Consider the following 25,716-nt stretch of genomic DNA (forward strand, 5'->3'; position numbering starts at 1 on the left):
TTTTCAATTTAATTTAGATTTTTTAACTTGTGCTTTGCCTTTCCTTGCAATGTCTAAATAGATTTAATCCTGGATTAAATTGAATCTTTTAACAGTCTTTATTGTAAATGTGAAATGTAAGCAGAAAATCAACTCACCCTCCACATTTCTGTGTAGGATAAGGTTTGCTTTTTACGTCTTATGGATCCAATGTCCCTCAGGAAAATTATATCCACAAAGACAGTGTGAAAGGACACCAGGACAGGGCCAGCATTGCAGCCCATGCTATACCGAGAGGACAAAATGTGGGCCTGGTGTAGGAAGAAATAACAATGGCAAGGGCAATAGAGTTGCTAGGAGCATAATGGATTTATCCCCAAGAAGTGGTATTGAGAAACCCAGTAGAAAATGAAGGGATGCTGGGGACAGAGACGAATGGATCATGAAGTCTCTCAGTACAACAGGTGGCAGCAAAATGTCTCTATAATGTATACAGCAGAGGTCTCCAACCTGTTTTACAAAATGAAAATGGCTGAGAGCTACTCATGTTTTCTAACATTTATTCCATCCATCCATCCATCCATTATCCAACCCGCTATATCCGAACTACAGGGTCACGGGAGTCTGCTGGAGCCAATCCCAGCCAACACAAGGCACAAGGCAGGAAACAAACCCCGGGCAGGGTGCCAGCCCACCACAGAACGTTTATTCACATAGCTTATTTCAACACAAACAAACTGAATAAGCTTGTTTTGCCTGAACATTTACAAAATGTTGGTGTCCACAACTCACATTTTGCATTAAAATATCACAAAAAATATTTAGTTCACCTGCAAGTGCATTTTGTATGTCTGTATGCATTTTCTAGTGTATCTCACACTATTGAATTAAAATATGAATGCTGTCAAAACAAAACAATGCAATTACAAATACACAAATATTACATATTCATTTATCATTCTGTTCCATGTCACCGTTTCACTTCACAAGAGTATTCACATGTCCAGTTGCATGTGTGATGTGACTTTTAGTTAGTCAGATGACTGGCACTGCATGGAGTCAACAAGAGAGGTGGATGGTGTATGGTGGAGTGTAGCCACTTAGGTTCACTCTTACGGAGTCATTTAAATGTTCATCTGCCAGTCTTGTTCTGAACTTTGATTTCATGACATTCATGTCAGAAAAGGCAGACTCAAGAGGTATGTAGACCCAAACAAAGCAGACATTTTCAGAGCTGCTTGGTGAAGATTCTTTTAGTTATCCGGCTCTACTAAGCTCCAGAAATGCTGAGAATGCTGCTGAGACATTAACTGCACATTATTTTGAAGGTTTACAAATATATAATATATAAAATCCAATGTCTGTATGTCTGTCTGGTTTAAGCAAGAGAACTAATTAACGGATTTAGATCAGGTTTTTTTCTATAATTGTCTTGAACATTTCGGTTGATATTGCAACTTCTCTCATTTCGCTATGTAGTTCACTTGCTGTACCGAGAAAAAGGCAGCGGGCAGAGGGATGGGGCCTTCCTCACTCACTCGCCAGCTTCGGGGTGTGTCCCTTAACTCCACTTAACTAGCGAACAAGAGAACAAATGAATTGAATTTTGTTTGATATTAAAAATAAAGTGTTACTTGGGTCTTGACGAGTTTGAGTCCGGATATTCTCTTAAGTGTATGCCACATTGAAAAGATAGATTGCAATTCAGATTGTGGATCGTGATATGATTTCTTGGAAAGATCGCCCACCCCTAATTTGACTAATCAAGTTTTCAAATTTATGTAGGATTCATTAACCTTTTGGTGAGCTACTTGGAAAGGGGTGGCGAGCTACTGGTTGCTCGCGAGTGACGTATTGGGGACCCCTGGTATAGAGTATATAAACTTGCTCTCCCTTTAAGGTCAAGGATTGCAAGGAAACCTGGCACAGATAAGAGGGAGTGCCAATTGTGCAGTCCCAACAGTTCCAAAGGTTGCTCCCAATCCAGAGGACCAGGGTAAGGTTACCACATTAACTTACAAAACTGATAACCAGTAAACCAATCAAAAATGTTAACAGTTCACCTCACTTTAAAAAAACAACAACAACAACAAAAAAAAACAGAAACAACTAGCAATTAGGAAAGTGTTTACAGAAGAGGAGAATCTTCAAGCATTTCTTAAGCACAGTGAAGGAGTCAGCAGTATGGGTGAAAGAGGGCAAATTACAGGGACATTCAAAAAGTTTCCACACTTTTATATTTTCTTTGGAAATGGTAAAAGCAGAAGGAGTAGTAATTGGGCATTAAAAAGTTGGTACGATGCTGGGAAAATTGCATCGCAAACGAAGGTGACTACGTAGAAAGTGATGTAATTTGTTTTTGAAATTCTTAATATATAGAGTTAAAAAAAAGTGCGAAAACGTTTTGAATGTCTCTCGTATTCCACCAGTGAGGAACTACACATAAAAACAGTCTGGATTGAAATCTGATGGCCATCCTTTTTTTAGTGGTTTTTCATATACTTTGGTATTACTTCCATTCTGGCACCTCCGCTCATCCACAATAAACAACTTCACCTCTATAACAAAGTCTAGGCAGCTGCAAACCATGTAACATTATTTTTTATAATTCTAATAGCACATGAAGATTGGCTATTGAACCCTGCTAAACATCACATTGCTCAATATGTTCTTTTTCTCATTCCATTGTGCTTTTGTAAAAAGTATGAGCACAGCATTAGGTTAAAGCAGAAGAGTTTTGCTCTTTGAAGCACTTGACTAAGCAGCTTGCAATTGATTATTGTGAGGCGCTCAGTAGGGCAATGGTAATTTTCTAGAAGCCCTCTTATGAGCTACAGTAGCTTGGCGTGGGATTGCATCTTTTCTTTTGTCATTTTATTGTTGACTGCTTAACTGTGTAATCCTTTCTCTTGCAGAATTTTATCTTTGAATAAGATTAATCTTTTTTCTTTTTAAAAGATTATTTTTATTTTGGTGTTTATATATATATATATATATAAACTGCTCAAAAAAATTAAAGGAACACTTTGAAAACACATCAGATCTCAATGGGAAAAAGAAATCCTCCTGGATATCTATACTGATATAGACTGGGTAATGTGTTAGGAACGAAAGGATGCCACATCGTTTGATGGAAATGAAAATGATCAACCTACAGAGCCCTGAATTCAAAGACGCCCCAAAAATCAGAGTGAAAAAATTATGTGGCAGGCTAGTCCATTTTGCCAAAATTTAATTGCAGCAACTCAAAATTGTACGCAGCACTTTGTATGGCCCCTGTGCTCTTGTATACATGCCTGACAACATCGGTGCATGCTTCTAATGAAAAGACAGATGGTGTTGTGGGGGATCTCCTCCCAGATCTGGACCAGGGCATCACTGAGCTCCTGGACAGTCTGAGGTGCAACCTGGTGGCATTGGATGGAACAAAACATAATGTCCCAGAGGTGTTCTATTGGATTTAGGTCAGGAAAGTGTGGTGGCCAGTCAATGGTATCAATTCCTTCATCCTCCAGGAACTGCCTGCATACTCTCACCACATGAGGCCAGGAATTGTCGTGCACCAGGAGCCACTGTACCAGCATAGGGTCTGACAATGGGTCCAAGGATTTCATCCTGATACCTAATGGCAGCCAAGGTGCCTTTGTCAAGCCTGTAGCGGTCTGTGTGACCCTCCATGGATATGCCTCCCCAGACAATCATTAACCCACCACCAAAGTGCTCATGCTGAATGATGTTACAGGCAGCATAATGTTCTCCATGGCTTCTCCAGACTCTTTCACTTCTGTCACGTGCTCAGGGTGAACCTGCTCTCATCTGTAAAAAGCACAGGGCACCACTCATGAAGTCTTTCTGGTTGTTTGGTCAGAAACATTCACACCAGTGGCCTGCTGGAGGTCATTTTGTAGGGCTCAGGCAGTGCTCATCCTGTTCCTCCTTGCCCAAAGGAGCAGATACTGGTCCTGCTAATGGGTTATGGACCTTCTATGGCCCTCTCCAGCTCTCCTAGATTAACTGCTTGTCTCCTAGAATCTCCTCCATGCCCTTGAGACTGTGCAGGGAGACACAGCAAACCTTCTGTCAATGACACGTATTGATGTGCCGTCCTGGAGAAGTTGGACTACCTGTGCAACCTCTGTAGGGTCCAGGTATCGCCTCATGCTACCAGTAGTGACACTGACTGTAGCCAAATGCAAAACTAGTGAAGAAACAGTCAGAAAAGATGAGGAGGGAAAAATGTCAGTGGCCTCCACCTGTTAAACCATTCCTGTTTTGGGGGTCATCTCATTGTTGCCCCTCTAGTGCATCTGTTGTTAATTTCAGCAGCTGAAACTGATTAACAACCCCCTCTGCTACTTAACTGACCAGATTAATATCCCATAAGTTTCATTGACTTTATGCTATACTCTGATTAAAAAGTGTTCCTTTAATTCTTTTGAGCAGTATATATATATATATATATATATATATATATATATATATATATATATATATATATATATTTAAATAGCATTCATCTTGCAAGGTGCTTTACAAAGTAAACCCTACTTGGTCACTGGAAATTTGGAAAAAATCATAAGTGATATGATAGGAAGTGGTGTAATATTAAAAAAAATTGAATGGGGCTGTGAGTAGGGCATACAACATTCGAAGTGCAGACTGGCTGATGTAACATGGATAATCAAATAGACATTGTGTGTATGGCAAATACACCTATTGAATAAGCATTAGAGACTACAGCTTTGAGGTTTCCAGGTCTGTCAACTATATAAAGAAAAGCAAAGCATACTGCTTGCCATTAAAATTGCAGTACCATAAAAGGCACCTGCAAAGGGAACGTTTTTTGAGTAGCTGCTGGCAGTTAGTGTACCCATAGAGACCAAACATGTCTTGTCAAGGAGAGTTCTCAGGCTTTAAATGAAGGAGAATTGTGGGAATGCAGGAAAGTGTATGATCCTTATGGGGTCACTAGCACTTGTGTTGGATGGAATTCAAGTGCACTGACAAGAGTGTGCCATCTGTGGGTAGTGGGGGGTCGACCTACCGAAGCGAGCAGTCTGAAGCACCCCACCACACAAACAAATGGAAAGACAGATATTTTGTGCTCATGGCAGTGATGGACTGAATAGCCACATCACAGACCATAGCCCAGCAACTGGGGCTGTCACATATCAAATGGTGTCCGCACACACTGAGACCATTGGCAGCAGTTGCGGCTTTTTGCTCACTGCCCATGGCATAAGATAGCCTTGACCTTTGACCACTGATGAATGAATGAATGAAACTGCAATGGTGCCAAGGAAGCCAATAATAGCAGGATTACTGGTGTTTCATTGTGTTTTCAGATGAGTCCCAGTTCAGTTTACCGAACTATGACAGACAGATCTATATATATATAGTAACCACAAAAAAAGGCTCCTTGATACATGTGCATTTTGCAGCATTATATAGGACCAGCAGCAGGTTTTATAATGTGGGGTGCCATTGGAGTCCTCTCCCATTCTGCCTGACATGCATTGTTGGTACCTTGGCCAGCCAGTGATCCATCACAGAGGAGTTCGAGGTGGTACCCTATCCGCAGAAGCGCCCCCTGGAGTATTCCAACAAGGCAATGCTTGACCTTATGTATCACAAAATGTTCCTGAATGACCACCGTGTGCCACTTCTTCCCTGACCCACAGGATTTGCCCCCACTGAAAAAGTCTAAAACATGGTCAACGACTGGCATTCTGAAGACCACCAGCAGTTACCATGGATGAGCTTTGTTCATATACAGAGGTTGCCACTCCACAAACACACATCCAGCATTTCTAACTGTTCATATTAGACTTTTGCAAGTGTTTTTTCCACCTGTGGTGGACACACCAAATACTAAATATTGTGGATTATGCATGCATGACCAAGCTATACTTGTGCTAATGATGTATGCCATTTATCATAAGCAATTTCCATAAATATTACTTTCAAATCTCATGTCTTTCTGGGTATTGCAATTTTAATATCCAGCAGTTTAAATACTTTATACACTACACTGCCAGTTGCACGAAATTTGATTAGTTGGAAGTCCATACTGATACAAACTAAATACACACATAATGTAATATTGGGAAGCAGCAAGGTACTGAACTATGAAAATTTTAATGATACCTCAACTCTATGATATTTATAGCCGTTTTTAATAATACAAATAGTTCTGGACAGTGAGTAATCTCATGCTGAATTCGCTTCAGGTCAGAGTAATTGAAGGAATGGCCTGACATTTTGGACTAACTTGAAAGCTTTCACTCAATTTGCACTTTTTCCGACCACTCACCAGATCTTTCTGAGTACCCTGAAATGTCATGCTGTGTGAGGTGCAAGAATTTCTAAAGGAACTATGCATAAGTGACATTTTTAATGTTAAATTTAATGAAACAATAAACCAAAGAGCAAAATAAGCATATACACTTACTTGTATATACTGTAAATGTTAATGACATTAAGTACACAGTTTATTACATGCTATTTTTAAATTATATATGTCTTTTAAAATTCAGCTTTTGTGATTTTGTACTTGTGACTTGGATGCTAAAATATGTTTTTCTTTTAAGTAAGTAGCTTATATGTACAACTACTTTGATCTAACAGCATTCATTTCCAAAAGTTTTCCATTAATTTCCAAAAGAAACATTTGCTTGAAATAATTGCAGTAGAGTGAAAGCTAGTTTTCCCATTTGCGTGAGCATATAATATAACTTACTCTTTGTGGTGTTCATTTCATTGGTGTTTTTCACCTTTATCAGAGGCAGCAGTAACAGTTCTCGCCTACTGTATCCAGTGGCAAACTTACCTGTGATCAGGTTGTCCACAAGGGTGGTGGGCATACAAAAAATGCCCACTAGCAAGTCGCTGACTGCTAGGTTCAAAATGAACATGTTGGTGACCGTCCGCATTTTTTTGTTCTTCAGCACAATCAAGCAGACAAGACTATTCCCCACCATGCAGAGCAGAAAGATGAAGACGTAGGCTACAATGAATAAGGATGCCACAGATGAAGAATGCTGATAATAGGAAGAGAAGGTATAGTTTTCCCATTTGCTCAGGGATCTGTTGCTGTGGTCAACCTCAGAGAGGTATGAACTGCCGTCAACAGTCGTAGAAGTGGAAAAATCTGTCAAAAAGAGAGAATAAACTCATTTATCCGATATCAACATTATTTCTCACTAATAAACGGCAAAGCTTCCAATATTAAAGTCACCCTTAAAATAATATATATAGTAAAGTGGATTCAGAAAGTATTCACATTGCTACACTTTCTTCACACTTTATTGTGTGGTAGATTTAATCTTAAAACAAATCAGTTTGCCTTTTTTGCCCATCAATCTACACTCAATAAGTTATAATGACAAAAGTGAAAATGTGTTCTCAGAAAGGTCAATCAGTCATTTTCCAACCCGCTATATCCTAACTACAGGGTCACGGGGGTCTGCTGGAGCCAATCCCAGCCAAAACAGGGTGCAAGGCAGGATCAAACCCTGGGCACCTCAGTCTCAAAGGTTCGAAAATTTGTTAAACATCAAAAACTGAAATCTCTCATTCACAAAAGTATTCAGCCCTTTTGCTGTGGACTCCAGATTGTTATCAGGTGCATCCTGTTTGCTCTAATTATCATTCAGAAGTGTCTGCATCTTGATTGGATTCCCCCTGTGGCAAATGAAACTGATTGGACATTGTTTAATAAAGCACATGTTTACCTGTCTATATAATGTCCCTCAAGTCGCACTGCATGTCAGGACAGAAACCAAGCCATTAAATTCAAGGAACTCCCTGTAGACTTCTATGACAAAATGTTGATGAGGCATAGGCTATAGAAAGGGTATAAAATTTTACAGGAGTTCACAGGAGCACACCGCCCTCAAAAACTGAAATGGAAGAAGCTTGGAACCACCAGGACTGTTGCTAGAATTGGCTGTCTGACCAAGCTGAGTAACTGGACAAGAAGGGCTTTGGTCAAGAAGATGACTAAGAAACTATTAGTCACTCTAACATAGTGCCATGTCCTTTGCAGAAACGGCAGAACCTGCCCAAAGGAGAACCGTCTTAGCACGGTTAGAGTGACTAGATGGAAGACACTCTTGAGTAATAGTTTGCTAATTGCCATTAAAAGGACTCTGAAAACATGAAGAGGAAGATTCTCTTGTCCGATGAGACAAAAACTGAACTCTTTGGGCAGAACTCCAAGCAGTATGTCTGGCGAAGACCAGGCACTGGTCATTACCTGCCTAATACCACCTTATGGTGAGGATCATGTTATGGGGGCAGTTTTCAGAAACTATGGCAGGGACAGAAAGACTGGTTAGAACGGAGAGAAGGATGAATGGAGAGTGATCCTTGGGGAACAAAAAACCTTCTACAGAAAGCACACAACCTCAGACTGGGGCAGCAGTTCACCTTTCAGCATTAAGAAAAATGCAAGACAATGCTACAGTGGCTTCAAGACAAATCACCAAGTATCCTTGAGTGGCCCGGCCAAAGCCCAGACTTAAACCTCACAGAACATCTTTGGAGTGACCAGAAAGAGACTTCCCATCTACTTCACATCTAATCTAACAGAGATTGAGCAATTCTGCCAGGAAAAATGGGAAACTGCACAAATCCCTGTGTGCAAAACTTGTAAAGACTTACCCAAGATGACTTGAAGCTGCAATTGCTGCCAAAGAGGCTTTTACAAAGTACCAAATTAAAGGACAGAATACTCAAATGAATACCATATTTCAATTTTTGGTTTTTAATAAATGTGATAACCTTTCTAAAAATGTTTTGACATTGTCATTATGGGTTATTGACTGCAGACTGATGGGCAAAAATTGTTCATTTATCCATTATAAATGAAATTCTCAATGGCCTGAATACGTTCTGAATGCAGTATATTGTACATGTTGTCCACATATTCAAATGGTGTCATTCTGGGTTTTCCTGAGAACCCATTATTATACTGATAAGTTACAGGGTAAGTGAACTGTGAATTAGTATAACCTGTGATGGACTGGCATTACACCCAAAGCTGCTTCGTTTCTTGAGCCCGATGCTCCCTATACAGCAGGTCTAGAAAATAGACTGGTACAGCCTTTTAACATTTATTAATCTGGGCCTTAAAATGCAACAGAGTTACAAGGTTTTTTTTTTCCTTTCTTTATGGTTTTAAAATAGTCAGGCATTTATAATACATAATTAAAGTGCCAATTATTTCCACATTTGCGTAAAAAAAGAAAATGCCATTATAGGTCAACAGATAATAACAGATAATAAGAGCTTCTAAACAATTTAAGCAAATAAAAATACAAATCTTCAAATGAACAATTATTTTTGTTCTGATGTGTATCTTTCAAAAAATGTTATCCAGACTGAAAGCCAGAACAAACCATACTCTGTCAATGTCAGGCATAAGTGCCACGCTTATGAATTTTATTGCTCAGATTTTATCTGGAATACATACTGTTGAAAGTGTGATGGACGGCCAGGCTGTTTTCTAGGCTGGGACGCCTCCATAACGAGGGAGGTAGTGCCCTGTGCATTTCAGCCTCCCCACAGAGCTAGATGGCAGTTCCCCTGGGTTGTAGTGGTACCTTGGATTCCCACAGGGCTACATTGGAGCTGGAGCTGTTGCGTTCCATGGGTGCCGCGTGGGGGTGCTGCAGAAGCAACGGAGCCCTACTACATTGGGTTTCTACCACACCGGGGAGTACTTCCAGATCATGCTGATGGGCCACCTGAAGTGCTCCCAGGTGCAGCATAAAAGAGACTGCCTCACTTCATTCAGGGAGCTAGTGTTGGGAGGGAGAAGACAAAACTTAGCGGGGAAGGCGTTGAGGCGGAAGGAGACAAAGAGACACACAGAGAAAAAGAAGACAAAGGGTTGCAGTGTGCTGCTTTGCGCTGGTCAGTGTGGGAAACTTGGAAAATGTTTCCCGCATCAAAATAAAAGCCATGTGTCTTGCTGGACTTGTGTCTTGTGTCTGTCAGTGTCAGGTTTGGGTAGAGGGTGTGGTTCCTGCAGGCCACAACAGATGTGGTATGTGACTAAGCATCTTTCCAGGTGGTTTGTTGATGTAACACTGCAGGTGGTGCATACACCAAAAGCCACCAGACAGACATACTGTACTTTAACACTACATTGAAATAAATTTAATTTTTTTGTTTTTTTAAAAACTCATGCAATAATTGTGATGGGTGTCACACAAGTACCATGTCAGCAGGTACGAAGTGAAATCTAAGTTCCTAGATTTCTAACCATCAATAAAGAGTTAAAGACTATAAAGACTGGATTTTTCTTGGTTTTGTAATGAAAGAGCTAAAAATACCCAAATAAGTATTCATTATTAAATACCAATTACCACAAAAATAGTCTTTAAACTAAAATGTAATTTGAAGGAGGCTTGGTTGGGCTCTTTTTCCTTGCCTGGCCAGGAGGCCATTGTAATGAGTGATCACAGGGAAGATGTTCCTTGGTCACAGGAAGGAGATGTGCATGTCATGCCAGTATAGATAGATTGGCATCCCAGTGGGGTTCAACAACAACATTTATTTGAATAGCACGTTTTCATACAAATGATGTAGCTCAAAGTGCTTCACAAGATGAAGAAAGAAAAAAAGAAAAAATATCTAAAAATTAGGCAATATTAATTAACAAAGAATAAATTAAGGTCCAAAGGCCAGGAAGGAAGGAAAAAACAAAACAAAAAAAAACTCCAGAGGGCTGGAGAAAAAAAAAAAAACAAGAAAATCTGCAGGGATTGCAAGGCCATGAGACCGTCAAGCCCCCACTAGGTATTCTACCCAACATAAATGATCTAATTAGTCCTCATGGTTTTCAGGCTTCATGTGGAAGAATTAGATGATGACAGTCATGTGGACATCTGGCCTTTAATCCCTCAATGTAGAGACTGCACGGTGCTTTGATCAGGTGGTGGTGGCGCAGGTCACCACCACAGAAAACAGAAAAGAGAACAGCAGAGAAAGCAGGGGTTAGTATGGATTTCGGGGCCATGAAAAAAAATGATACAGTGGACCCCTAACTTACGAACTCAATTCGTTCGCGAGGGCTGGTTGTAACTCAAGTTGGTTGTAAGTCAAGACTATTTTTCCCATAAGAAATAATGGAAATACCCATAATGCGCTCCGAACCTCCCACAGCAACACTTACTTAACCTTTTCATAATAAAAAAGGGTTGTATAATGTGCATAATTTACCAAAACACCAATAATTTTTCTAATGTAATAACCAAAAATGTATAAAAAGTGCCTAGCCTACCAGAAACAACAATTTCACACTGTACTCACTATTTAATTTGACATCTTTGGGCTTCAGGAAGGGAGGAGGAGGAGAACGAAACGGAAGGTGGTTATCGTTTAGAAGGAGCCTCCTTATGCAAATCTTTTCTTTGTAAAATTGTCGAGATGGTGGATTTTGACATGCTGTACATATTAGCGAGATCGGTCACAACGCCACTCTCATATGAGTGAATGTGATCGCTGTTTCTCAAGTTAATAATGACAGTAGTCGAGCACTCAGTTCAAAGCTGGTCATGTTGCTAACTGCTGTAATAATACACTCCAAAGCAAGCTGGTGCTGACTCAGCCTGATGACATCATCATGTGCCGCGCCAGCCCACTAGCTAACATCCCTTAACAATCGCTTTCTTTACCTTCGTTACCTTCTCTTCCTTCGCAATTATGCGTCTTGCTTGCCATGGTCTTAGTGAATTATATATATAGATAAATCACTGCACTGACCGAAATTACGTCCACAAACACATGTATCTGGGCTTCGACTGACGCTTACGAACGCTCTCGGCTGTTTGTTTACAATCGCACAAGTGGATACACGTGAACGCATTCGGGTCGTAATGCTAGATGTTGGTCGTAAATCAAAACAAAAATTTTGGTCGTAAATCAAGTTGTTTGCATGTCAGGCCGGTCGTATGTCAAGGGTCGAATAAAAGGGACGAATTAAATGCATATACAGAATATCAGAGTTACACTAAAACAAAGCTATGAGAAAGCCATGTTAAAATAATGGGTTTTTAGCAGTTTTTTTAAAAATGCCCAACCTTATTAGCCTTGCGAATTCCTATTGGCAAGCTATTCCAGAGTTTAGGTGCATAACAGCAGAAGGCTGCCTCACTACGTCTTTCAAGTTTAGCTCTTGGAATTATAAGCAGACACTCATTTGAAGATCTAAGGTTATGATTTGGAGAGTACAGCGAGAGGCATTCCGAGATATAGGATGGAGCAAGATTATTTAAGGCTTTGTAAACCATAAGCAGTATTTTAAAAAATCAATTCTAAATGACATGGGTAACCAATATAGTGACATCAATACTGGAGAGATGTGTTCAGAATTTCCTTTTCCTAGTTAAGATTCTAGTAGCTGCATTCTGCACTAGTTGCAACCAATTGATGTCTTTTTTGGGTAGTCCTGAGAGGAGTGCGTTACAGTAATCTAGTTGACTAAAGACAAAAGCGTGAGCTAATTTTTCAGCATCTTTTAAAGTTATAAGAGATCTAACCTTTGTTATATTTCTTAAGTGAAAAAATGCTGTCCTACTAATCTGATTAATATGCGATTAAAATTTAGAACAGAGTCAATCAAACAGAAGACCCTTGCCCAGTTGGGAGGCGATAGTAGTCAATGGACATGGGGAAATAGCTTTCCAAGACTGTACGTACCACTGGTGCACTAGTTGCCACCATTCCCGGGCCAATGTACCAATACACACAAACCCACAGGGCATACTGGGAATTGCAGTCACTGCAGTCATTGCAGGGAATGACTGTCCCTGCTTTGTGGAGCTTCGGAATGACCTGGAAGTGGTACCACCATGCAGAGTCCTGACATTGGAAGTACTCCCAGGTCCTGCATAAAAGGAACCAACTAACACTCATTTGGGGTATCAGAGTCATGAACAAGAGGACAAAACATGCATAGAAGAGGAGAGAATTGAGGAAGAAATCAACAACTTCATTTGCATAAATGTAGCCCAGGCTGCAGGGAACATCCGCCATGCTTCAATTCTGCCTGCAGACATTCATCCATGTAGCATTCTCTAGCCCTTTAGAAGACAAACTGCCTTCTGTCAGAGACAAAAGTTTAAATTTTCACTTTATCAGTCCAGAGCTCCTTTGCATTTCTGGTCCTCAACACTGCCTGTTTGTTTTGTTTCTGCAGAACAGCTTGGATAGCGCATCTGGAAACACCTGTCTGCAATGAAATTACTGTTTGGGAGAGACCTTGATAATGTGATATGACCATCTTGAGTTTTGTCACTATCCTCACTTTTTCTATGATTTAAGATTTCATAATAATTAATTACATTTATTTAATGCTTTTCTCACTACCGACCAGTGTAGACCAACCACCACCAATGTGTAGCACCCACCTGTGCCAGTATGCTTACCACACATTAGCTGTAAGGTGGTGAAGGGGAGACAGAGATCACCAATTAGAGACAGGGGATGATTAGGGGGCCAGATTGACCAGGCCATGGTGGGCAATTTAGCTAGAACATCAGGATAAACTTTTACTCTATTTGAAAGATGCCCAGAGATCTTTAATGTCCACTGAGAATCAGGACCTCAGTTTGTACATCTAATCTGAAGGATGTTGCCATATTTACAGGATAGTGTTCCTGTCACTGCACTGGAGCATAGGGATCCACATACAGATCAAAGAGAAAGCACTCCCTGGTGGCCTCACCAACACATCTTCCAGCAGCCACCCAAGCTTTTCTAAGATAGTCTTCCATCCAAATACAGGCCCAAACATGCTTAGCTTCATGTGGAAGACCTACTCTAAAGCACAGGTGGTTATGGCTGCTGATATGCAGGTTATGCTGCCACATCTACCACAACCTCATATTTGGATTTCCATCTACACAGTGGTCTCTGTTTCAATTGATCCATTTGGTTCAACCTACACATTTCATCACTGACAGTAGCACCAGGTTTTATATTTGTTTAAACAAGAACTGGGGTATACACATACAAAAATCTCACATTTTTTAACTGGAAAGTGCTCTGTTACTATGTTAGTTTCTTTCTTTAAGGGCATTTGAATAGCTTATTGTATTGCTTCACTTTTTGATAGGAATGTTGGAAACATTAAAGCATTTCTGTTGACACACTAATGTACAACGCATAAAATAACCATCTAAGACAAATATTACCATGATCTAAGGCAGGCATGTCAAACTCACTACCATTGGTGGGCGGCTTCGACTGCCATACGTGCATCAGCGGGCCACACTGTAACAAATACTATTATACTATAATACAAAGTTACTGTAGCTTTCGTTCCAATACTGAAAACTTTAAAAAATGTAACACTTAAAGTTTTAAGAAAAGCAATTTGTTTCCATACACTCTCCGTACAAGAGCGTACAGTTAGAGTCATAGCCTCTTAGCTAGGTCCTTATATTATTGTATTATATTCATTGCTTATATAGGAGTCTTACAGTGTGAGATTTATTTCTTTTGTCCCAACACTTGGCATCTCTTGTTAGTAACCAGTTCGTCAATATCAGGCTTGAAATCTTGTGCAGCTGCAACTTTTATGAGGGATGAAAGGTGCTCGACAGTAAGTCTTGAGCGATGTGGGGTTTTGGTAGCTTTCATTAACGAAAACAATTTCTCACAAAGGTAAGTGCTTCCGAACATAGACAGTACTCTTGATGCCAACTTACGGATCTGCACATACAAGGGTGGCAGGTAAGCATACAAGCCTTGCACACCAACTTCGTTGTATTTTGCCTTCAGAATAGAATCTGACTACAGTTCAATTAATTCCATTTGGATATTCTCAGGTGCATTCTCAACGTTGTAAGAGCAAAGTCCTGTTCGTGTGAAATCACGAAAACACTCACTGAATTAATTGCTTAGTAATTCAAGTTGGAAAACAAATCCTCCAAAAATCAAATTTTACTTTACTAAGTTTACTTCAAAGTTGATATTGTAAAATAAGCCGATATGCAAAAAGCCACCTGATCTACACTAATTTTACAAACTCAAAATCACAAAAATATGTTAATAAACAACTGATCTTCAGCTGTAGTCTGCACTAACTGTTTGTTACAATACTAGCACAAAATTACATAAAACTAGAGCAAAAAAAGTGAAAATATGCAAGCTATTACTACTCGTGATGGTCAGTTCTGCCCAGTGGCCAGTCTCAGCAGCCCAGCCATTAGTGTAGCCTAGCAGGGGCGGCTTTAGGCTCGTGGCGGCCCTGGGCAGAGAAAGAATCGGTGGGTCCTTCGCCTGCCAATGTCAATATGGTATCTTATGCACGGCGGATGGCCACGTCCGTTGCAGACACTGCATAGCCGCCTCGTGCTCACGACACACTTCTATATGCGCGTGTCCATAACTTGAAAACCAAGTGGCGGCCCATGATATTCTCATTACGGCAGAACGTTATAATACTACATATAGCTTACTGCTCCGACTCTAGCAACATTAGTAAATACAGCGTACTAATTAACAAGAAACACAATGTTTTTCAGCCACATTGCCGTCAGCTGTGTCGTTATTTCCTCTTTCTGTTTTATATTCAATATATATTCGCGTGGCAGCCCTGTGCAGGTGCACAGTTTGCACATGCCTAAAGCCGCCCCTGCCGCAGCCTAGCACTTCAGTTGTGACGTTGCGGCTCATTAACTTTGGTCAAGGCTCATGGTTATACTAGCAGATGACGTTTCCGGTACCGTAATGCCATGGGAAAACGCGCTTTTGTGAGAAGGCAGAAATAAAAAAAGTCAATAAGTAACGTCGAAGATGCAGAATGATTTAATCACAAACGGTAGTAATCATTTTGTACAAGTTCAGTGCTAACTAGGATCTGTCATGCAGGCCGCACAGATTTCTGTTGCGGGCCGCGTGTTTGACACGCCGATCTAAGGTACCTAAGGCTTTTTTGTACAGCACTGCACTTACACTGTATATAATCTCGGCAGCTGATCGAGCCAATAGGAGGTAAAAAAAAAAAACGGTATTTGTTTCCCACTGTATCACCGTTTAAGAGGGGGTTTCGGAGGAGTGACCGCATCTCCTTGGGGTGCGTTCAGCCCCCTCTTCACAACACGAGTGGCAGAGACATGAAGTGGCTGGCACGTGGTGCAGGCCTCATGTGTCAAATGTGCGTACAGTTAGAAACAGGCGTTAACAATTTCTTATACAAAAATTGGGATTTATAAAACATGAACTTGTTGTGGGAATTAACTTAAAGTTACAGTAAGTTTTGACCATCTGTAATTTCTTTGCAGACTTTTTTGGTGCTGGCATTTCAGCGACTCCAGGCAAAAGGACAGTGAAGTGGACAGAAAATCTCATTTCACTGCGTATTTCATTCAGTCACATTCTGGTGTTCTTGAGCTAAATATATCACAGTTTACTGGCATGTTCTCTCAATATAGTGTTGATAATAACACCTAATGCATACATTTAATGTTAATTGCTTTTAGTGTGTAGCCCATTTATTTTATCAATAAAAAAGGGTGAGCTGTTGATAACTGGAAATGGCAGTATTAGTTCTTTGACAAGCTAATGCAAGTTTTCAGGGATCACAATGATTTTTTGGCTCATGATAATACTTCCTAGCGTAGTCTTCTTAGACTTGTGTGCTGAATAGGAGCCTGAATTACAGAGGCTGTCACACAGAAATCATGAGATCCCGGTTCAGTTACAAATTTTAACAATCGTGTCAATGGGTGCTTATCAAAGGGAAGTAGCTGACTGGTGAGGAATATCACAGTCACCCTGAGCCGCATTATGAGATGGTATACTGATGATGCTACGTAGATACACATAATATCCTTACCGCCCTGTTAAGCAAGCAGAGTTTAAATGGCAATTTGCAGTGATTGCCAATTTTCCTAATGTAATCACCTTAATTTACTGCACACATGTTGAGATAAAAGCACCAGAGAATGAATTTACTTTTGTAAACAGAAAACACTTTCAATTAATATACAACTAATATGTGATGCTCAATGTGGTTGACTAACCTTGCTGTGTGACTCAACCCAAAAATTCCTTTATTTTAACAAACAGAATTGTGGGAAGCAGGGTCATGCTGTGTGAGAGCGTTTGCTTCTTGCTTAACCTAACTGATAGGATTGCAATTATTTTCAGTACATTACCGACAACTTGTATAACTTTCTTCTAGGTGATAGTGGGTAGACCACAAGAAAGGGGATATAATGATAGGCACTCCTGCAAACGATTGGTGATAGAACTTTGAACTTGTTTTTAGTGTTTGGGGTAAATAATGGTTATAAAAAAAGGTTTGATTATTCAAAAACATTTGTTTAAAAGCATGTTGGCCGTATTGCAAAAATATTTTTTCCTCTCTGTCAACTGCACTAAGATATTTTTTGTCATACTGTATAAACCTGAGCATGCTTTGAAACATGACAATTCAATTTGCAAGCTGATTGGAGAAATAAGAATAAGGCTTCCGTTTAATCAGAAAGGCATCTTATAATCTGCAAATGCACCTTTGCAAATTTGGATGTGCATGGTCTACTTCAGGAATTATTATAAATAATGAAACTTTTAAACAGATTTAGAAGAACACAGAATATCTCACTTATTTTTATTCAAATTGTTAAGTATGGCATATCTGTTTCTGTAATATCCTATTCAATTCTTGATTTAAGCTTTCCATTTTAATACATGCTTTCCTCAAGTCAAGCTTGTCTTTCAAGCATCCAGCATCCACTGGTTTACATCCCATTTTAGCCAGTTTAGGGTTGCAGTCAACTATATATGTACACATTACAAACAGGAGGTACATCTGTGAAGCAAAAAAATAATTAATTTAAAATTAGAGTAAGCAGTGAAGAGAGGGCTTTCAATACACTTACCTGGCTACCACAGAATTCAGAAAAAATATTAAATTAACTGAATGTTCATAATGTTCCTTCTTCTCATACAAATTAATGTTGTAATATTTAAAATGCTCTAAAGGACTAAACAAGGATGTCCATTAACTCTGATCTCATTTACCTCTGCTGTACCAAAAAATGTAACATTATAATAGACTCAGTACAACATTGATCTATACACATTTTACACTAGATACCATACTTTTTATAGGCACCTTATGTTTGCATACATACAAATAATACTGTTTCTATATCCAAAAATTCTACTTATTAATAAATCATTCAATTTAGATACCTGATATTTACTCTATATACTGTATATAATCCTAAGCCTAAAAGTGCAATGAGTTTATGTGACCTTTTTATGTCACATTTTTTTGTCACACTTTAAATTGGGCTTATTTTAAAATCTACATTATCTATGATATCATTCTTTTCAGAATTTATCGAACTTTAATGTGAAGTTGTTAGATTTTCACATTCTTATTCCGTTTTTAAATTATAAACTAAAAAATATCAAAAACTCATGTCCAACGAGACAAGACTTTGTGCCAAGAGTTTTAACCAAGCCCGGGGCCGGAAATAAAACACAAGAAATAGGACAGCTGCTGTACAGGCTTTTAAATGTTGGAAGCACTGTGCAAGATGCAGATCACGTAGTACGGCAGCAGCAGCAAGCCAGCAGCTAATCGAACAAAGACGAGATAAAAAAACCAAAAAAAAACAGTATTTGTTTCCCATTAAATCACCATTTAAAAGGGGGTTTCGGAGGAGCGACCACAGCTCCTTGGGGTCCATTCAGCCCCCCTCTTCACAACGTGAGCAGCAAAGAAGTGATGAGCAGTGGTCAAACTCCAAAGTTTTGAAATAAATTTGTAGTATTACATTTAAGAATATCAGAATCCAATTGGCAGAGTTCTCTGTTCTCTGTCACAGTTTATGTACTACCTAATTGTTCAAACTCCAAAAACATTAAAATAAAAAGCAATACAGGCCAACATTTTCCAGGACTTGATCTTGTATCTGAGTAATTTAACATACATACATACATATACATATATATATACACACACATACTGTATATACACACACACACACACATATATATATACACACACATACAGTGGGTATGGAAAGTATTCAGACCCCCTTCAATTTTTCACTCTTTGTTATATTGCAGCCATTTGCTAAAATCATTTAAATTATTCTGAGGTCCTTAGCACTCTGGAGAAGGTTTTTGTCCAGGATATCCCTGTACTTGGCCGCATTCATCTTTCCCTCGATTGTAACCAGTCGTCCTGTCCCTGCAGCTGAAAAACACCCCTACAGCATGATGCTGCCACCGCCATGCTTCACTGTGGGGACTGTATTGGACAAGTGATGAGCTTCCAGGTGGGTTATAAAAAGGGCCAGCCACCACCACTCGGAGAGCCAGAGTTGGGAGGAAGGAGACAAAGCTTGAGAAGGAGTGGTGGTAAAGGAAGGAAGGAAGGTGGTGTTGCTGTGAGCTGGGCTGGTGGTTTGTGGGACTGTGTATTGCCTGTGGGTCACGGGAAGACGTGCGCCCACGGGTGAAGAAAAATAAAGGTCTTGTACTTGTTATACGTGTCTCTGTGTCCATCTGTGTCGGGTCTGGCACCTATATAGCCGCCTTTGTTACAATATATTTATATATATATATCTATCTATATCTATATATATATATTACAGTATATAGCAAAATACCCGTGCTTGGCAGCGGAGAAGTAAAAAGAAAAGGAAACATTTTAATAATAACGTAACATGATTGACAATGTAATTGTTTTGTCATTGTCATGAGTGTTGCTGGTGTATATATATATATATATATATATATATATTGTGGCAGTAGGGGGCGCTAGTGCTCCTTTGAACCCTCAGGGATAACTCCAAACACCAGGTAAAAGTCCAAGACTTTTTATTATTATTCTTCAGAGTGCACCAAGCACCTTCCATACTACTCATAAACCAATACTACTTTACTCTCAAAAACACTAACCACTCCACCTCGCCCAGACACTTTGCTCCTCTCCCACCCAGCACAGCTCGTTGTCTGGACTGAGGCACCACCCTTTTATAGCCCCTGACCCGGAGGTGTTCCTGTCCCAACAGTTCACAGTTCCTTATTCCTTCCGGGTCAGGGCAATCAGTCCTTTACTTCAACCTGGGAGCACATCGTTCCTTCCCGTCACATGACCGTAATGTACTCCCGGGTCATAAGGCACAAAAGAGCCCATAAGCCCCCCCACAGCGACTCCTGGTGGCACCCAAGGTATCCAGCAGGGCTGTGTAAAAACACTACATAGTCCATAAGGCCCTGCTGGAACTCGGGGCATGATCCTGCTGTCGGGAGAGCTCCTCCTGGCGGCCTGGGGGTGAGGGCTGGAGCACGAAGCTGGCAGTCCTTCACTATATATATATATACACACACACACATATACAGTACTATGGGATGCCAAACAGGCAAATACATAGATTTTCTGAATATATAAAGTCGGCGTCAGAATATATAAAGTCAAAACTTGAATATATAAAGTCAAAACTTGAATATATAAAGTCAGCGTCTGAATTTATAAAGTCATTCTTGATTATATAAAGTCAACATCGGAGTATATAAACTCATTCCTGAATATATAAAGTCAAAGTCAAAATCTATTGATTGAAACGACTCTGAACAGAACTAAGTTAACAAAAACGTATTCAGAAAAATAAATTAAAAAAACACTGTTCGGTTAATGTTTTGAAAATGATGCATGTGCCCTGCCCAGGATTGGTTCCTGCCTTGCGCCCAGTGTTGGCTGGGATTGGCTCCAGCAGACCCCCGTGACCCTGTATTCGGATTCAGCGGGTTAGAAAATGGATGGATGGATGGATGGATGGATGTTTTCTTCAGCGCTTTTTGGAGCTCTTCCTGGTTTTGTACGTACTGCGTGGACAGTCAGTTCACGTCATTACGTGGGAGGCGTGATGATGTCACACGAAACTCCACCCCCCACGGCTTTCGAGCTCAACTACATTACAGTATATGTAGAAAAAGCTTCCAGTTATGACCATTACGCGTTCTACCTACACGGGAAGTTGGAGAATTAGTGATGAGTCAGTGAGTGAGTCAGGGCTTTGCCTTTTATTAGTATATATATATATATATATATATATATATATATATATATATATATATATATATATATATATATATATATATATATATATATATATATATATATATATATATTGAAAGACCAGCTCGTACACAGACAGACACTGAGACTGCCAGAAGTCCAAAGGCACACGTTTATTTTCACAGAACAACACAGCCATAATAAACTCACACAGCTCAGTCCTTTTCCTTTTCTTTTCTTTCCTTTCCCTTCCTTCTGCCGCCTCCACTCCTCTCTCGCAAGCTTTGTCCACTACCACCTTACTCTAGCTCTCAGAATGGAGTGAGGTGGCAATTTAATAAATGCTCTAGATGTGCTCCAGGTGCTCCATGATGATCTTCCGGCAGAAGTGCTACCCTTGCACAGGGAAGCACTCTGGGCGTTCCTGGTTCCTGTTCCAGCAGCACTTCCTGATGTGGCGGAAGTGCTGCAATCCATGGCTCTGAAACCATTCAGGTGCCCCCTGGCATGGCCAGAGACTCCACAAGGTTGAGCTACCCATCTCCGTATCCATGGCCCTGATGCAATCCAGGGGGGCTGCCCTCTTGCACCCCGGGGAAAACATTGCCCCTGTCCCGGTCCTACCGTTCTCTAGGCTCCCGGTGGGGCAAGGTCCCCAGTTGTCTGCCACAATAACATATACATATATATATATATATATATATATATATATATATATATATATATATATATATATATATATATAGTGAAAATTAAGCTAAATTATTCAGATACAAGATCAAGATCCTGAAAAATTTTGGACTCTGAAAATAGCCAATAAATGTCATAATAATAATAATAATAATTTTTTTTATTATTATTAATTTTATGTATTGACAGCAAATCAAAGGAGCCATTAAACAGTGAATGCAGCTGTTTACAATTGAAATAAGCAATTAAGGGTGGGGAACCTTAGCAAGTGAGACCACTAAAATGAAGCATCAAAATGTCACTTCAGCAATAAGTGCTTCATCAGTAGTAATTGACATCTCATTAAGAAAATAGGTTGGAACAAAAACTTCAGGACCGACATTGCCTACGCCTGTTCTATGGTATCTGTGCTTTGAGCTTCAGTTTTACATTAACCCACTATTAACATTTGTTTTCTGAATCTACTTTATCCACTACTTAGTCCCTAGAGCTAGAGTCTAGCCCAGCAGAGTTGGGTACAAAGTGGGTAATATCCCTGGATGATGATGCCATTCAGAGGATACCATGATCACACACCTACACTCACCTGCAGCTGACCAATTTAGAGTCACCAGGTAACCTAACCTGCATAACCCAATGTGGAGAAGGAGAGAACGTGCAAATTAAGAGCTAACCACTGTACTGCCATGATACCTGAATTACAAACAATATTAACATTTAATAATAGTCAACCCATTTTTTCCAGTTAGATCCTTTACATACAAGTATCCAGAGAAAGTACAATTGATCATTAATTATGTATGTATTATGTATTGATTATGTAATTATGTATGTATATAATAATGTATGTACATTATTACGTATTATGTAGCATTAGAAGTAAAGCTGTCCACACTAGCATGCATTTCTACCAGCCTTTATGAACTCCCAGATGTACCTTACTAAGACTCTGCCTCGCTGATTGATTTTATCTTCTTGTGTTTTGGGCAATCTTAATATTTCACATTGCAAAACTATGACTATGAATTCTAAGTACCATCTATATACAGTATATATTACAGTGCATACATTGTACCTAAAATATGTCTATGCATCAGTCATTTAACATAATAAAGAATATTTTAGGAATTCCTAAATAGGATTTCTGTGAATTAATCTCAACAGTATACAAATTCAGTTTAAGCTCTCACTCTTCGCAGTGGATAGTCTCAGAGTCCGGTGCCCATATTTATCAAGCATCTCAAAGTAGGAAAATGGTCCTAACCAGCTCAAAAATCTCAAAAGACATGCAAATTTGATCCTACTCTTAGGAGTAAAAGTTTTTTTTTTTTTACCAATTTTCCTACTTTTATAAAACTACTGCTAACTTTACCCAGATTTAGGAGAGCTTGTGAACTGTTCTAACTCGCTAGGAGCTGTCAGAAGATGACAGTTAGGCAGAGATCGGCACTCACCTCACAGGAAAGGCTGCTTGTCTTGAAAATGATTGATAACAACAACATAGTAAAGTTGGAGTAAAAATATGGACTAATATTTGTAACAAATCTTATATGCCACATGATCACTCCATTTACACAAAGAATCCACGCGCTGTCAGCCAAAATGAAAATGCTGGTAACATTGTGTTTTTTAGCCACAAGGAAAATAAGGCTTTGGAATAATGATTTGGGTAAGTAACATCCAAACATTTCTTGAATTTTGCACCAAACTTTGAATGTCTTGTCATTGTATAAGGTAATGGTAAAGCAAGCAGCACATTTATGCAGATCACTGGTTTTCCTGGAGTTGTTGGTGCGTCTGAAGGCACACACATAAACACCACTGCGTCAGGTGTAGGTGAGTATGTATATGTGAATCACAAATGAAATCACAGCATCAAAACACAGGGCATCATGGATGTATACTGTATTACAGCAGCCAGCATATTACCCTGAAGATAAGCGGGGCTGGATTGGTGATAATGAAATGCCACACAGGTAAGATGAACTTTGCATTCCATTCTGAGCCAAAGAATATTCACATTACATTTTACAAGCCCAGATCGATCAAGATGGCAGGCAGAAACTCCCACAGCACTGGATAAATAAAGACTGGCAAAAGATAAGAGGGGATCATGGAGACGTAAATGCAGAAGATGACTAGGAGCGCTGGAAGAGTGGCCACAACTTCAGAAATGGGGCAAGAAAAGCCATGGCTTGTTTCATTAACTGCTATTTTACGAGGCATTTCCTGTTCCCTAAACAATTGGAAGGTGATTCTTCTGAAAGTACAACTATAAATCATTTATTGTTTAATAAGCATCACCATTTTCAGACTTAACTCTCATTCAGTGTGTGTCTCAGACTTTCTGTCTCTGTTCTCATTACAGTATTATTCTTGATGTTGTTGCAAAGTTTCCCACTTCAATGCATGACTGGTGAGTACTTGAGAGTGGCATAAACCTTTTATTTGCAAGTAATCTTATTTCTTTGACCATTATTATTATCTTTGTGGTGAAGTCTTAGCTTTAGTATCTGAAAACTACAAAATGCCTTCATGCGTGCCATTTGCAGCTCAGGGTGCCGTAAAATTGTCACATCATTTATTCTCAAAAGTAACCTCCTATTCCTCGCTGGGAGTGAGTTTAGGACACGTCATAACTACTTTTCATTTCCTACTCTGGGGTAGGACAAATTCGTATCCTAGTCAGTGCAACTCCTAGGAGTAATTCTGAGATACTTGACTATTACAGGAGCTGCACTAGTTTACTAATTTAACGTATCAGAAACAAGTGCATTCTGTACAACACTTGCTATATGAAGATTGCACAGTTGAAATATTGTATCTCTGACCTCATCTTCTTTCTTCTCTGTGTGTACACAAACATATACTGTATTAGCAGATTATTACATGTATTAATTTGCAGTCTTTCTGGCTCAGGGAGTCTAGCAGAAGTAAGTACATACTGTATATTGTAAAGGATGGCTGGCAGCCTTACCCTGCCAGGATACCCATGAGATGGAAAGACCTGGAGAATGTGCATGCACAGGGCATCATCTCCCCCAGAATGCTAGATGGCAGTCCCCCTGGGTTACAGAGATGCCTCATATTCCCACATGGAAGCATGGGACATTGAGTTCTTCGACTCAGTCCTGTTGAGTTCCATGGGTGCTGCAGGGAGTCTGTCTCACTCGAAGTGCTTTCGGACCAAATGTAAGGAAGACCAGAAGTACTTCCAGGTGGACGATAAAAGGAGCTGCCTGCCTCAGATGGATGAACCAGAGTCAGGTGGAAGGTGGGCAAAGCTTGCAAGGAGTGGAGTGGAGAGGAGTGGAGGAGGCAGGTGGGAGAGTGACCAAGACAGAGAAGGGAGAATGTTTTGCTTCTGTGCTTATTGTGTACTTGGTTGTGGTGGGAAACGGTTGATTCAAAGAGTTCCCCACAATAAATGACTCTTTGTGCTTTTTAACTTGTGTCCATACCTGTGCGTGTTGGGTGTTTGGGGAGCTGGAACGCCCCTTGGTGTCCATAACATACATAAATATATTTTCAACCTCACTTAATCTATTTCAGGGTCACAGGGAGCCAAAGCCTATCCCATCAGTGCTAGGTACAGCCCTGGAGAAGGCGTACACTGATACACTCTCACATATAAGAGTTCCCAATCCGGCTACCGTGCATATCTTTGGGTATATGTGAGGAAAACAACAAATACACTACAATTTATGAAGACTGGAGCCTAGAATTTATTCGGATAGTTCAAGTGGTATTGTTAGAATTGCACTCATCCACAGATTAAACCAAGCAACAAATTATTTTATTACTCCACTTTTCATGGTGAGCTAAAGCTTATTAGCCACAATGCAAGAACCAGTCATGGTCTGAGCACCAGTCTATCAAACAGCTCACTCACTCTTACTGCACCAATTTAAAGCTTCTGGTCAAACTAACCAGCACATCAGTCTGATGCGGATGAACATCCAAATTTTAAATAAGCTGTGTCTGGGCTG

The 25,716-nt window shown here is 39.8% G+C and overlaps 1 protein-coding gene across 1 annotated transcript in view; it reads right to left on the reverse strand.

The window, feature by feature from the left end:
* LOC120541276 (neuropeptide FF receptor 1-like) overlaps positions 1-25,716 on the reverse strand; it is a 50,845-nt gene that overhangs the window by 13,765 nt on the left and 11,364 nt on the right. The window contains exon 2 of the mRNA XM_039772764.1: positions 6,809-7,129. Within this exon, the coding sequence (XP_039628698.1) occupies positions 6,809-7,129 (321 nt within the window). The remainder of the gene's footprint in view (positions 1-6,808; positions 7,130-25,716) is intronic.

This window comes from Polypterus senegalus, chromosome 1, assembly GCF_016835505.1.
Source record: "Polypterus senegalus isolate Bchr_013 chromosome 1, ASM1683550v1, whole genome shotgun sequence".
NCBI lineage: Eukaryota > Metazoa > Chordata > Cladistia > Polypteriformes > Polypteridae > Polypterus > Polypterus senegalus.